The 14,835-nt window shown below is 41.9% G+C and overlaps 1 protein-coding gene across 1 annotated transcript in view; it reads left to right on the top strand.

Moving 5' to 3' along the window:
* mad1l1 (mitotic arrest deficient 1 like 1) overlaps positions 1 to 14,835 on the top strand; it is a 77,419-nt gene that overhangs the window by 39,602 nt on the left and 22,982 nt on the right. The window contains exon 15 of the mRNA XM_079691312.1: positions 3,814 to 4,007. Coding sequence (XP_079547438.1) covers positions 3,814 to 4,007 — 194 coding nt within the window. The remainder of the gene's footprint in view (positions 1 to 3,813; positions 4,008 to 14,835) is intronic.

The raw sequence follows: 14,835 nt of genomic DNA, 5'->3' as shown, positions 1-14,835 counted from the left end.
AGGTGTGAGTGATGGCAGACAGTTAGATTGGGAAAGGGTATTCATGACAGGGTTAAATATTGAATTGGAGTTCAGGGCAGATCAGTGCCGGAAGCCTGTTTGCTCATTTGTCTTCAGAGGACCACACTTCTCTGCTCTGCCTTTCTAATATTCACTCTTCCTCCTCCTCTTCCTCTACCTCCCCAGCACTCATCTCTCTTCAAATTCACCCTTCATCTTTGTTTCTTACACTTCCTTTCACTCTTGTCATATTCCCTTGTCTTTCATTTTGCCCGTCCGCTCCTGACCCTTTCTTCTCTGGAAATGTTAGTTGAGTTTCTTACCAGTGTGTTACATGTCACCTCCAGCAGGTAATACAGCCCTAATGGCCTTTGAGATTGGCACAGTTATATAAAAAAAGCTTTGTTTTATGAACTCTATATGACTAAAATATGATTTATAGACCCAGTTAAACGTCAACCTGAAATGTAGATGTGCAGTTAAGAAATAACAGATCTAAAATAGACCTTTGAAAGATATCTCATGCAAAAAGAAACTGCTTAATATTTCAACAATCGAAGTAAGTCCTAATTGTCCTTCAACTGAGTGCAGGTTATTGAGTCTTTTCTCTGTGGTAATAGTAGACTAAGTCAATTGGAAAAACTTTTGTTAATGGAAAATTGATATTTAAGATTTTCAATATTCTTTCCTTAATGTCTTAGTTTTATGTATATTGTTTGCACACAATAAATGCTTTCATGAAGTTTCCATTACTATTCTAAACTTGAATAGACAGCCACTGTTGTTGTGAAGTCGAGCAGTGCTTCAAGTGAACTAAGAGCTAAGTACACTCCCATTCATTTTTTTTTTTAATGGGAGTTCAAACAATTATAATGGGTAAGAATGTGAAAGGAAGCCGAGGATTAAAGAGACGGAAATTATTCTTTAATTTGGCAAATGTTCCACTAGGTGAAAGACGGACCTTGTCTTATACTTGTGAAACCCATGAATTAGGCTGTTATTGATACTATTATTCCTAGCTTTACACATGACTGCGTTTTGTAAATGAGAGATTGTTTTCTTTGTTTCGGCCTGGAAGTGTCTTAATAATAATAATTCCATATATTTATTATAGCGCTTTTCAATGACTCAAAGCGCTATACAGATACACATTACAAACACATATAATACATACAGTATCAAATTCAGGTGAAGTGTCTTGCCCAAGGACACAACGGCTTTACAGACGCAGCAGCGGTGGGTTTCGCCCCCTTGATCTGATAATCGCTGCACAGCCCACTGCGCCACATCTTCACACCTCGAAGTCATCGAGACGCTTTACCAAGTACACATTAATATCATACATGTACTGTGGACAATACCCACAGGAGCACATTCGGGTGAAGTGCCTTGCCCAAGGACCCAATGGCATGACGCAGTGGCGGCGGGAGCGGGTTTCGAACTGGATTTCCCCAACGCCCCCTTGATCTGATGATCGAATGCACAGCCCACTGCGCCACTCGGCCCGTCTTAAGGGTTTTTCTCTGGACTAGAAAAAATGCAATTGTAGTGAAAATGTTATCAAATTTCACAAGGGCCACTTGATAGTAACACAAGTTAAGGAGGAGTTGGAAATTAATCTATCAAGCCCATAATTCCCCCCTACTTTTACTGCTATAATCAATTTCCGCTACAGATAAAAATAAATACTCTGGGCTTACTTCAGGTTGGAAAATAAGTTGATCATAATATATAAATAAGGGCCTCCCTCCCTCAGCAGTGAAATGTCCTTGACAGGTTTTAAGAGACCGCTCGCACAGATCCATAGAGACCAATTAAGGGCAAAAGTCCGAAGTAACTAACTTTCTAAAAACTTGACAGTTAGTGTAAAAACCTTTTTCACCACAGATGCTTTGATTTAGCAACCAAACACACACATTAGAACATTTGTGTGTGTACAGGAAATTACATGTTAATTTCCTAGCCTGCCTACCTGTCCATTTATCCGCATGCTCCAGTCAATACAAGCAGCGTCTACTTCATGCTCTCCCTTGAGAATTTACAGCCATTTTCAGGGCAGTTTGATAGCTGTCATATAGTGACAGTTCTGTGACGATGCTGAAGTCTTGAAACAGTATTTATCAGCACTGACTGACACTCTCAAGAGAAGCCCAGGCACCCAGGAGACAGACGGGCACACAGACAGACTCTTTAAGTTGATACTTTCTAGACATCCACTCTTTTGATAATGATGGATAAAACTATCATGGGCTAAGATATATGAAGAGGAGAATGATGAATACTTATCAATCAAGGCAGGATTAGAAGCCATAAAGTGCAGCACCACTCCTGAAGGAATATAAGATGTATCAGTTTGGGATAAAACAAGAGAGGTTTTGACTGGTTAGTGTTCGCTGAATGTAAATTACACTGACTGTTGGATGATCCTTATCAAAGCAGACACACATCTGAGACACTGACATTCTTTTGACCTTGAAAATATGAATCAATGCCGGCTAAGTTTTGTTGAGTAAGCATTTTATTCGCCATGAATTCTCTTCATGTTGAACTTTAACACATGCTTTCAAAGGGGCTCTTTTTATGCTAATTCTCCGGTTCATTTTTGTTTAATGCATCTACTGTACTGTGACATGTTTACACGCTTTAAAGTTCAAAAAGTCTTTCATTTTTCTCATACTGCGCCTCTTTTTACCCTCTGTCCAGCAGGCCGGCTCTGTTGTGATTGGTCAACTACTTACGCCCCTTAGCCTGTTACTTACAATGTGTTGAAGCGCTAGCCAATAGATATGCGAGGGTAACATAGTGATGTCACTATCCAACAAAAGTAAACAAAGGAGTCCAACGCGACTCAGGCATGGGGGGGGAGTGTGTGGGAGATAAATTCAGCTCTGGAGGAATCACTTTTAATACTTTTTATATTTTGGCCGAAATGAGAAAAAGGGCAAGACAGGAATTCTAAGAAATAAAAATAGGAACATAACAAGACTGAGAAAAAAAAATTCACTGCTATTTAATTTGAGCAATTTGTCCACTTTTCATCATGTGTGAAAGGGATGGAGGCTGCTCTCCCTCCAGAGATGTCTGGGTTCACATAAAAGCTTTCAAATTGAATTGTTGTTTTTGGCAGAAATCAGAGAAATGGCCATCCAATGATGTTGACTATTGATGTCTCTGCCAGGAGACTTCACTCGGCAGCGGGGATAAAAGTTAGCCCCAGCTGTCTGGCGCTGGATTCGGATCTTTCAGCGTTGCAAATCTTCTGAGAATATTCCAGTTACATCATGGAAACATGGGCTGCTCACTGCTTTGACCATTTCTCATTTTTACATTACTCACTTACATTTGTGTGCAGTTAAGACATAATTCCTTCCATAACGACTTTTTGCTCATACAAACTAATTTCTCTGCCCTCTCAATTCAAGTCTTCCAATTAAAGTCATTATCCCCAAATAGATTTTCAACAAATTAAAGTCAGCCCCCCCCCCCCTCATGCTTCTCCTCTCCATTAATATCTGTGCTCCCAGCTCTGCAGCTGACTGTAAGAGTCACCATTACAGCACGCTGTGTGTTTTAGTGTTTTGTTAGCACTAAGTGAGCAGATGGAGGGCCTCAGGGACTGTGTATTTGATATTGAGCCGTCCATCTATGCTACATTAGCTAAGTGACCTGAGCATGCACTTGTGGAGCTCTGCGGAGAGGAAGTTGTGTACGTGTTACAGAATTTTAGAGAGGAAAGTCTGAGTTACTTACTATACACAATAAGTGGTGTTACAAATGACCAATGTATTCTCCATTTCTTTGTGTGTGTTGCAGATTTGCGTAAGCAGATGGAGAGCTTGGAGCTCAGAAACCAGAGGCTGAAGGAAGTGTTTCAGAGGAAGATTCAGGAGTTCCGCACAGTGTGCTACGTCCTGACCGGATATCAGATCGATATCACCACCGAGAACCAGTACAGACTCACCTCAGTCTACGCAGAGCACATGGACGACTCCCTGCTCTTCAAAAAGGTAGCACACTTCACATTTATCTGATGCTCTACTTTAATGCTAATATGACAATACTTTGGTTCTATCAAGAACACAGTATTCACACAAAGAAAGACCTAAAAGTTATGGATGAGTTTGTTCAAAAGTAAGTAAACTTTTGAACCAGAAAAACACCATTTGAGATGATCAGTATGTAACCATTGACAAAATCCCAGAAATCCAGTTTCAAATAACTTACTGTAATCTTTGGACTATAAGCCGCGCCTTTTTTCCCATTTTTCGACGCTGCGGCTTATATAACGGTGCAGCTAATCTATGGATTTTTACAGCTAACGGCCACTAGGGGACCTCCTAAATCTATGGATTTTACAGGTTACAGTCCACCACCTTTAACTCTATGGGCTCTATGGCCGATCCGCGCCCCCCACCTTTAAGCGGCGGGCTCCAGCAGGAAAAGCTGGAGGCTGGAAAAGAGTGAGACAGGCAGCGCGCAAAAGTAAAAGTGGAACCGAGAGTGGTACGAGAGACAGAACGAGAGCAAGACAGACAGACATTACGAGAGCGAGACAGTTTGTCCCCGTACCACTGGTTGAAAACCACTGCTGTAGATCACTGCCGGTACGTGCGCTGGGAGCGCACCGTTTAAGTTTGAAAGTTGAAAAGTTTGTGTGTCTGAAACGCTATGTGATACAGTAGAGTTTACACAGCACAGTACATGTTCTGTAGCTACTATTGCACTAAATGGTAACACTTGAATACGTTATGCAAATATGCAACTTGTTTGTTGAAATGTTAATAAATGGGAGCTTCCTCAAACAGCCATCTCTTTCCCGACAATCCCCTCTGTGCACGAACCCTTACATATGGTAATTAAACATTAAAACACCTGCGGCTTATAGTCCAGTGCGGCTTATATATGTACACATCATTCAATTTAGCTGCTGCGGCTTATATTCAGGTGCGCCTTATAGTCCGAAAATTACGGTATTTATTATAAATATGTCATTGTTTGTCTAGCTTTATGCACATCTGCACATGCACGCTCTTTGACGTCAGCAGAGATGGAAAAAGTACTTACGTAGCGCCAACACAGCGGCGTGCGTTGAAGCTTGCCGGTGGGCGTGTCTGAAGCTCGACCAGCAACCAATCACATGAATCTCCCGCCCCGGACACACAAGCACGCGGTTTGATTGGCTAGAGCTTGTACTGGCATATGATTTGATTGGCTTCCGTCGAAGCTTGAAAAGTTGAACTTCTCTCAACTTTTGAAGCGAGCAACGGAGGCAAAGCGCCGCGAGGGAACCACAATGCAGTTCGACAAAGCGTGACGTCACCCCATTCAAAGTGGACCTAATGCTAATTACATTTCATACTGCTTATACTTATAACAATATGAGAGGGTTCACTTATAAGTGTATTTATATTTTGTATTGGCAAATTACAATCTAACTGAATCTGTAACGCAACTAAAGCTGTAAAATAAATGTAGTGGAATAAATTACAATCTTGGCTTTCAAAATATAGTGGAATAGAAGTGTAAAGTAGCATCAATTAAATATACAACTACGTCAAAATGTATTTAAGTACAGTACCTGAGTTAATCTAATCTAATACATCCCACCACTGTGGATCAGATATTGCTGTGTGTGGCTATGAGCTACAAGCTGTGTGTATTTCTGTAAGCAAGCGCACCTGCACCCTGATCATTTACATAGAGGTGTGAGGTTAAAAGGGAAACACTGTCGACAACAAACTCCTACAGACTGCAGCATCTGTGTGAGAGCTGATGTCTGTCTCTGTGGGATCTTCCTCCAATGCCTCAGGAATTGCAAATTTGACCTTGCAGGTTGTTTTCTTTTTCTGAATCCCCTCCATATCCACGTCTATGCACCATTGGTCCACGTTATAGCTTTGTGCTCGACTCAGCCTTGCAGGGAGAGGAACACTACGCCAACAGGGACCGTGTGTGTGTGTGTGTGTGTGTGTGTGTGTGTGTGTGTGTGTGTGTGTGTGTGTGTGTGTGTGTGTGTGTGTGTGTGTGTGTGTGTGTGTGTGTGTGTGTGTGTGTGTGTGTGTGTGTGTGTGTGTGTGTGTGTGTGTGTGTGTGTGTGTGTGTGTGTGTGTGTGTGTGTGTGTGTGTGTGTGTGTGTGTGTGTGTGTGTGTGTGGACTTACCTCATGAATAGAGGGATGATGGTTGTGTATGTTTGAGAGGGAGAGAGTGATGACTGGGCAATGTCACCGGGCCGCATTAATCGATCATCGCTCCCCATGCGCTCATTGAGTGTGCTAAATAAAAACTTTATGTGGGTCCCTCAGCTGTTGAGAAAATCCTCCTCCTAAGTAGCTTTACAGTTAACACATCCTGTTGTGCTCCCAAAACTGAAACATTGACTTTAATTAAATGTATTATGTCAACACATTTCACAGAACTGTATTAGGTTAGTTGAAAGCAACAATATTAAATTGAACCTACAATATATTTTATTTAAACGTATAATAATTGCTTTCATTTAACCTAAAACAGTACCTCTTTGTCGCTTCTCCATCCTGTCCTGGAACACTCTCTTTATCTCTCTCGTTGTTTATCTTCCCCCCCCACTCTCTCTGTCCTCTCTGATCTCAGTGTTTTGCAGGAGCTAATCGCTGTGTTTTGTTATGATAGCAGGGCCTCTAGCTACCACAGACACCGTGGAGAATCCATACCGGAGAAGTTGAAGGCGGCTTTATTATCTCGGCGGGACGATCTGTTGTGGGCGAGTGCTAGACTATCACGGCCGGTCATTACTGCCTTGCTCAAGGACACCAGTAACAAATGTTACTGGTGTAGAGAAAAAGAAATCTAAGGGATTTGAACTTGCATGTGGGCGCATGTGAATTTTCTTTCCCGCTGGTGTGTCCAATCTGCTTCATGCAACCCACCTGCGACCCTGCCAGGAGAGATAACTCACTGTCAATATTTATTAAACTCAGACTGCATCCATAGAACACACTCACACTCTCCCACGCCCACACTCACACATACTCACACACACTCACTCGTTATTCCCTCATATTGCTCACTGTCACACTCAAATGCACACATACTCCAATCTGAACGCTCTCTGTCACACCACACCACCTCCTACCCCCCCACTCGCACCTATTTCCCTGCATACAGATGTCCACACACACACACACACACACACACACACACACACACACACACACACACACACACACACACACACACACAAATAGATGCTAGCACTTCCTGTATTAGTATTCAGGGTGTTCCCCCACTATCTGAGTGTATGACACATGCCTGGTGGCCTATGGGAGCAGAGAGGCCTGTATCGCTAATGGAATACAACTCTCGCACATAAAGAAGAACACCCACACTTGAAGAATATCAATAACTGAAATGCACATCATGAATGCTGGTCTGTATGGGTCTCTTTCAGGGACATGTAGAGGAGAAGATAAAGGGTTAAGGAATGGAGGAGGGGAGTAAAGGGTGATCAGATTGGCTTCCATTTGGTGTATAGTTTCTGCTGGTCTGTATTAGTATTTACTTGTTCTTTAGGGGATGTAAAACAAAAGTCTGGCTTTGTAATAACGAAATGCAGTTATTGGCATGAAGTCAGACATTTTTCGGACACAAAATGATAGTCAAAGCTGTCAGAGAGCCTCCGTGATGAGCCTCTTTATAACATATGCTAAACAGAGCACACGCTCCTATGCTAGTATTCTCTCTGCTGCTATCATATTGCTATCACTCTCCGTCAACTGTCATGGATTAGATGTGCCTTTACAATCAAGGGAGACCGGCTGCAACTGATGTCCAGTGGTTTCACTTTTCTGGCCTTTTCACTGCCATGCAATTCATTGTAAACATCTGGAATCTGGAATAACGGGAGGAATATAGGGTCAAACTTCCTAATTTGATTATTTTTTCGTACATTTTTTAACCCAATGAGGTTTCCAAATTAATCTTGAGCATTAACATGTCAGCCATACAATATACATAACGTTCATAACATGCTGTTTACACGCGTGTGTGAGAGTTTCATCTGGGGTTATGAGAACTGGAGGATTGTGGACAGGAAGCAGAGGAGTCTTTACAAATAGGATTCTAATGTTATTCACCCCAGCAACAGGGTTGCCAGATAATCCTGCTAATATCCCCCTCTAGCAGAGGCAGCCAAATCCCCCTCCTATGGTGTAAGCTGTTTAACCTGCAACTGTCACGTTCCCTCTCTCTTCTCAGGCGTTCATTATGTCTCACACTCATTGGAATAATTTCTTCATCCTTTATTCACTTTCACATTTCGGCTCTAACATTTGGTAATTGAAATATTTCAAGTTCAAATTGTCAAATGAGTCTCTCTTTCCTCATTCAAAGCTGAGTGAGTCTCAGCAGAGATGGAAGACAGACACACTCATTTAGCTCGGAGGATGTCATTTAGAATCATTTCCTCACATTTCATCCTTAAAAAGCCTTAAATGCTTATTCAGTGTTCAGCTGATTCAGAAACAATGTCTCAACGATAATAACTTAAAACAATTATTTTATTCTTTTGTCTGCTATATATATATTCTCACTAATCAACTGTTAAATTAACACAGCTCTCAACATGGCCAAGAGCTAACAGCGCTAACAACTTCAACAGTGCTGACAGAGCATTTAAACTGAGGGTCGGTACCAAATTATTTGAACAGGAGCGAGGCTAATTTTCAGGTCCATAATATTAATTTCCACTGGCTTTCAGATTCAGTGTTGTTCACCCACTTTGCTCTATATAACATGAATGAACAATTCAAGATGGAGTACTAAAGTGATCCCTGACCTTTCTCCTCTCAAACTCAACACAAAATACAATGCAATATTTAATTCTCCATCTTGGCAAGACTTGAGCAGTAAAACACATATTAATGCCAACCAACTTCCTCCTGACTGCTTTTCTTTTGTCCACCCCCCCTCCCAAATGTAAAGCGTCTTCGGGTTCAATAAAAGCGCTATAGAAATATAATGTATTATTATTTTAGTGATATCTGGATCTCAAGTCAAATATCCAAGAGATGATCTCATTTAATGCAAGTTTCTATATGTTTGTACTTCAGTATATGCATTTGTACATGATGATGACTACATTCTGTTTATTTCAGCATTAATTTTGTTGTTGTTCATTAAGATGCGCACCCCCCATGGCATCATAAAAACGTTTTAGATTTTTCACATACATTGGTAAACTTCTAAACCACAGTTTAAGACCCCATTTACACGCATACGAAACGCAAACAAACCGAATACGATAAAAAAGTCTTCCGTTCACACGAAAGCGCCGGAGACGCTGTAGTACATATGCTACTGACCATGCTACAGCAGTGAGCAGCAGAGGTGGGGAGAGGCGGGGCTATGGCTTCATCGTTATCAGGAAATGATCGTATAGGGCGTACACTCTGAGCCGTTTGGCCCCCCAGAGCGTTCCGTTTGCAGATCTATCCAGCTTGGGAACCGTTATCGTTTGCGGGGTCCGTTTCCGCGGTTCCGTTTCGGCCTAGTGTGAACGAACGGGCTATACGAAAGAGAAAAGTAGCCGATACAACCGTTTGCGTTCTCGTGTAAACAGCACCTAACATAATAAAGTCAGAAGTGAGAATGTGTGTTAAAGCCGCCCTTTGAGCGGTGGGAGATCAAATGTTGTGGGAGTCAAAGTCGACTGCAACTGTGTGGTTCTTTCAAAGTGCTGCAAACAAGAACTTGTACTTTTCAGAAGCTACTTAGAAATAGCTAGATCTCTGTTTGTCAGTTAATAAAGCATTAATGCTATGTTATGTTAAAATGGCTCTGTTGACAGAATGATTATGCCAGGGGAAGTTGGTGTTGTTGAGTCCACAGGGGCATGTGTGTAATTTATATTCTTTGCTCACCCCTAGGTGAGAGGGCTGATTAGCATCAGTGATTAGGTATTTATGAGGCTCTGCTAATCAGCCACATAAACAGCTCCACTGAGTTATTTGAACATCTTTCTTTTAGAAGTTTCAAGGAGAGGAAGGCACTGCTGTTTTTTTTTTTTACGAAATTGACATTTACCAAGTTATATGTTCAGATAAACACTGGGTCCTAAAAATCAGTCTGACATTGAGCAATTGTGATTTATTTTTCTCCATAAAATAATGCTGGCTGGAGACAGATGGAGCTCAAATGAAGCGGTGAATTTTTTCGATAAAGACTTGAAATTGAGGAACCACAGTTGAGCAACTCGGGTTTAGTCAGAGTGGTTTAGAAAACACAGCAGAGTGTAGACAAACAGCTCTTACAAGTTGTGTGTCTCTGTAAGTATTCTCCCAAAGCAGACCTACTGCTGGGCTTACACATCACTGCTATTGATTATCTCATTAACAAACACACACACCTAGCCGTGCTCTCCACTGCGCCGACTGGAAACTTCTAGATGTTCTCTATCGAGCGGTGGACTTTTCTCTCTTTTCCTTTTTTTCCTTCCTCCTCCCCTTGCTCTCTTTCTCGCTCATCCTTCACTTCCTTGACTCTCTCTCCCCCCTGTCTTCCCTTCCTAATGAAAGGAGGAGATAGAATCTCAGGGCCAGCTCATTAAAACATACTCCCAATTAACTGTCAACCTTCTCACCACAGACAGATGGAGGGAAAGCAAAGAATGTATGGAGGGATGGAGGAGGGGACGTGATGCGTGGAAAGAGCAGAATATATATTAACAAATTGCTATAGCTTAAGGAAGAAATAAGTGTGTTTTTTGAAAAATACAAAGATAATGTGTGTCTGTATGAGAGTGGGAGAAGGAAGAGGACAGTTAATTAAGTACAGTTTATGAACACTGCCAAGTCTTAATGACCTGTCTTTGTTTTATCAGCCACTTGGAGATGATTAACGCCACACAAATGTGTGTTTGCCCGCGAGACCGTGTGTGTGTGTGTGTGTGTGTGTGTGTGTGTGTGTGTGTGTGTGTGTGTGTGTGTGTGTGTGTGTGTGTTTAAGACAGTGTAAGCCATCACTGCTTGAATGGTTGAGTCATTTGTCTGTTATAGCTTAATTTTAAAATAACTCTGACCGTCAGGGTTGCTTCTGGCGGCAGAGCCAATAAGACTCGGGCCACGGGAGCGTTTAAGGAGCTGCAGCCAGAAAGGTTTATGGCTCTCTCTCACACACTCTCAATTTCTGACCAATCAGACTTAATGGCACTCCACTGTGATGTGTACTAGGCAGAGTGGCAGCTACTTGAAATGATAAAGGCTGATAAAATAGTTTTCGTCTTAAACCATTTATTTTATTGATTATAGAGCAAAGGGAAATGAGTGGGCTCATTTTGAACTGAGTGGCAGTCACTGCACAGCAACTTTATTGACATCCAGTGAGTGAGGTGTAAGAAAAAAATCAATAAGAGATGATTTAAAAATAAGGACAGTGAGAGAACAGGTTATGCCTACATCTCATCTAACTGTCATTCTGTTTTATTGACAAAAAAACTGCATTTATTCTGGAAGGACACCTGAATCCATATCTTTTGTATTTATTGAACCAAAACACAGACTGTTTTTAACATGTGATCCAGAATTTGGTGCATTTGGGGATTGAAGTGACATTGACAATATCCAGTCAATTTAGCCAATCGGAAGGCCACCGTTTGTTAGCATGAGCAACCTAGCTGCTACGTTAGCACCAGGTTAGCTGTTTCGTTAGAGAGATAACAACAAACCATATTAACTCCACTAAGTACATTCATGATACATTGAAACATGCTCTATTACACAGTGACTGTTAGGGAAAGTGAAGTTACATCTCCTCTCGTACAACTCCTCTGCTGCCTGCTTCACTCAGATAAGCTGTCAATCATTACATTCACCCCTACAATATGACATAACTTATTAAAACCAACTTGAATGTTGAGAATACTTGAACATACACTGCTGTGATAAAAACATCGTACAATAAAAAAAGGTATACATCAAAAATAAATGACGATAGTTTCAATTTGTGGCAGAAGCCTTCTTTGAGACAAGTGTTTGATATGCACACAGATCTGTTAGTTTTGCAAATCCATCTGCAAATATGCAGAGAATAGGGCTTTATTACTTATATTGCAGGGGGTGATCAAATGTTTCTGTTTTTTTCTTTTTCTTTGTCAGTATTTCGTTTTAAATCCTATCCAGTGCAATATGCATTTTGTATTATTAAATAACGGTGTAGCTGTCCATCTGTGTGTGTGTGTGTGTGTGTGTGTGTGTGTGTGTGTGTGTGTGTGTGTGTGTGTGTGGCTCTCTGTGTGTGTGGCTCTCTGTGTGTGTGGCTCTCTGTGTGTGTGGCTCTGTGTGTGTGTGGCTCTGTGTGTGTGTGTGTGGCTCTCTCTCTGTGTGTGTGTGTGTGTGTGTGGCTCTCTCTCTCTGTGTGTGTGTGTGTGTGTGTGTGTGTGTGTGTGTGTGTGTGTGTGTGTGTGTGTGTGTGTGTGTGTGTGTGTGTGTGTGTGTGTGTGTGTGTGTGTGTGTGTGTGTGTGTGTGTGTGTGTGTGTGTGTGTGTGTGTGTGTGTGTGTGTGTGTGTGTGTGTGTGTGTGTGTGTGTGTGTGTGTGTGTGTGTGTGTGTGTGTGTGTGTGTGTGTGAGTGTGGGTGTGTGTGTGTGTGTGTGTAAGAGAGAGCTGAGAGCAATGAAATGAATATGAAACTAAAAAGGATAGATGAGTGGGTGTTTTAAATATTTTGGGAAAAGAAAGGAGGCTTGCTGGGACTGAATTTCTCTTTGCTCGCTGACTGAAACAAAACACTCACTGATGTATAGCTAAAAGCTATGAAGATAAACATGAGCAAAGCACTAATAAACAGTAAACACAAAGGCTGATGGGAATACAAGAGTGAATAAATTAACCACACTTTCTGTGGATTTGATTCTATGTACTTAAACCTTCAGAGAGATAGAAAGAAGAGAGTGTTGACTCTGATTTCTCCTGACAGTTTCCTGTCCTGCATGCCCTCAGGGTGTGTGTGTGTGTGTGTGTGTGTGTGTGTGTGTGTGTGTGTGTGTGTGTGTGTGTGTGTGTGTGTGTGTGTGTGTGTGTGTGTGTGTGTGTGTGTGTGTGTGTGTGTGTGTGTGTGTGTGTGTGTGTGTGTGTGTGTGTGTGTGTGTGTGTGTGTGTGTCACTGGCTTCTTTGGTCGATCTTTCCTAACATATGTCTGCTGTCTCCATGGTAACGTGATACACCAGAATCACAGTCCACCTGAGGTTGTGACTTTCTCTGAGGAGCGGAAAGGCTCTGCAGTGCCGTCACAGGTTCACTTTAATGCTGTCCTCATAACTCAACGTTTATTAAGAAACAAAGTCAGACACATCATTATATCGGCTCTTTCTGTTGTGAATTTAGTAAATCTGCGAGCATGTGAACTCATGGGCTTGGTTTTGATTGTGTACTGACAAGAGGATCGATGTTATTGATTCATGTTTTCTAAAGAAGAACATCAAAGTATGTTGATAGGAGTGCTCCTGCATGTACAAATAGTTGTATAAAGCTTTGTGTGTCTGCATAGAGAGCTGCATGAAGAGTTTGAACTGATCTGGGAGTTAGAGAGAAGAGACTGAACAAGACCTGAACCTGCTCTTCATCTCTGCTTGAGTTCTAGTAGCTGAAGCCTCATTGGGTCATGTTAGGCTCTGACCTCTTGACCTCAGGTGGTTGGGGTCAGTTCAGCCCAGGGGTCGGCAACCTTTTTGAAATGAAGTGCCATTTTATCATCGTGCCGACGATCGTGAATTATCAACGGGTGGGGAGCCTCGCTGTGGCGAAGCAGTGTGTGGACCTGTCAGCGCAACTTACATGATGCCGAATTTAACAATCACATTTAAATAATTGGTTTAAACGGAATAATAATAAGGACGATCGTCCGTTCTGTGATTCCCCAGAACATACATGGCCAGTCCGCCCCTAGCATATTATTCCGATGAGAGATGAGCAGATCGCCACTTGGCTTTCAACTAAAGACACAGCCACACAAAAACTGCGGCATTTGTACAGCTCCTTATGGGTACTGCAATTAGTGAAGTGCTTTCCTCTGTGGTGAAACGATCAGCACTGCACCACGGAGGAAAGCAGCAGAAAGTCACCTGGAGTTAAAGAGAGCGGGTCTGCGTTGCGTGCATGGCTTCCTTCTGCATGTAACGGGGAGACGCGCTCTGGCGGCGGTCTCGTTCAGGATCCGAAAATAACATTTAAATATTTTGCACACTTATTCCACTTATTCCTAGTGTGCCAATGGTGGCACGCGTGCAAGGGGTTGCCGACCCCTGGTGTAGCCCATTATTCTGGGCATTTCACCTCTGGTTACAGTTACCTTTCATAGACACCTGCCCAATTCTAGCGCTTTAATGCTATTCAGGGCAAGTCTTCACAAGAATTGGGATTCAAAACCGCCAACCTTAGATTTAAAGTGGGAAGTGTTATGCAGTGGCAACATGTTTTGAGAATCCAGGCCCATCATGCAATTTCTGAACTGGTAGAGTTATTAAGCTGCAACAAGGGTGACTCGGTCGGTTCATATCAATTTAGTGGCTACATTTTTCTCACGAGAAAGCAGTGTTTGAGCGATTGTGTTTGATTGCAATAAACGCTCTTTTTGTGGGTGTGCACAAAGTTTTAGCCATTGAAAATTACTGTTTGTTTTAGCTTTTATTTTTATTTTGTTAAACATATTTTCTGCGATTATTCTCAAATAAAAATGAGGATGGTACAGCCATTGTTGTGTTTAAAGCAAATTAATTCGTAATAAACTATAGATCAAGATCGACCCAACATGTTGGTAACGGACATTCTCCTGAAATAATAGACATATTTATGTTTTACACATA

This window comes from Notothenia rossii (assembly GCF_949606895.1).
Source record: "Notothenia rossii genome assembly, chromosome: 1".
NCBI classification, from domain to species: domain Eukaryota; kingdom Metazoa; phylum Chordata; class Actinopteri; order Perciformes; family Nototheniidae; genus Notothenia; species Notothenia rossii.
The sequence above is the reverse complement of the archived record's forward strand: the minus strand, read 5'-3'. Positions and strand labels throughout refer to the sequence as shown.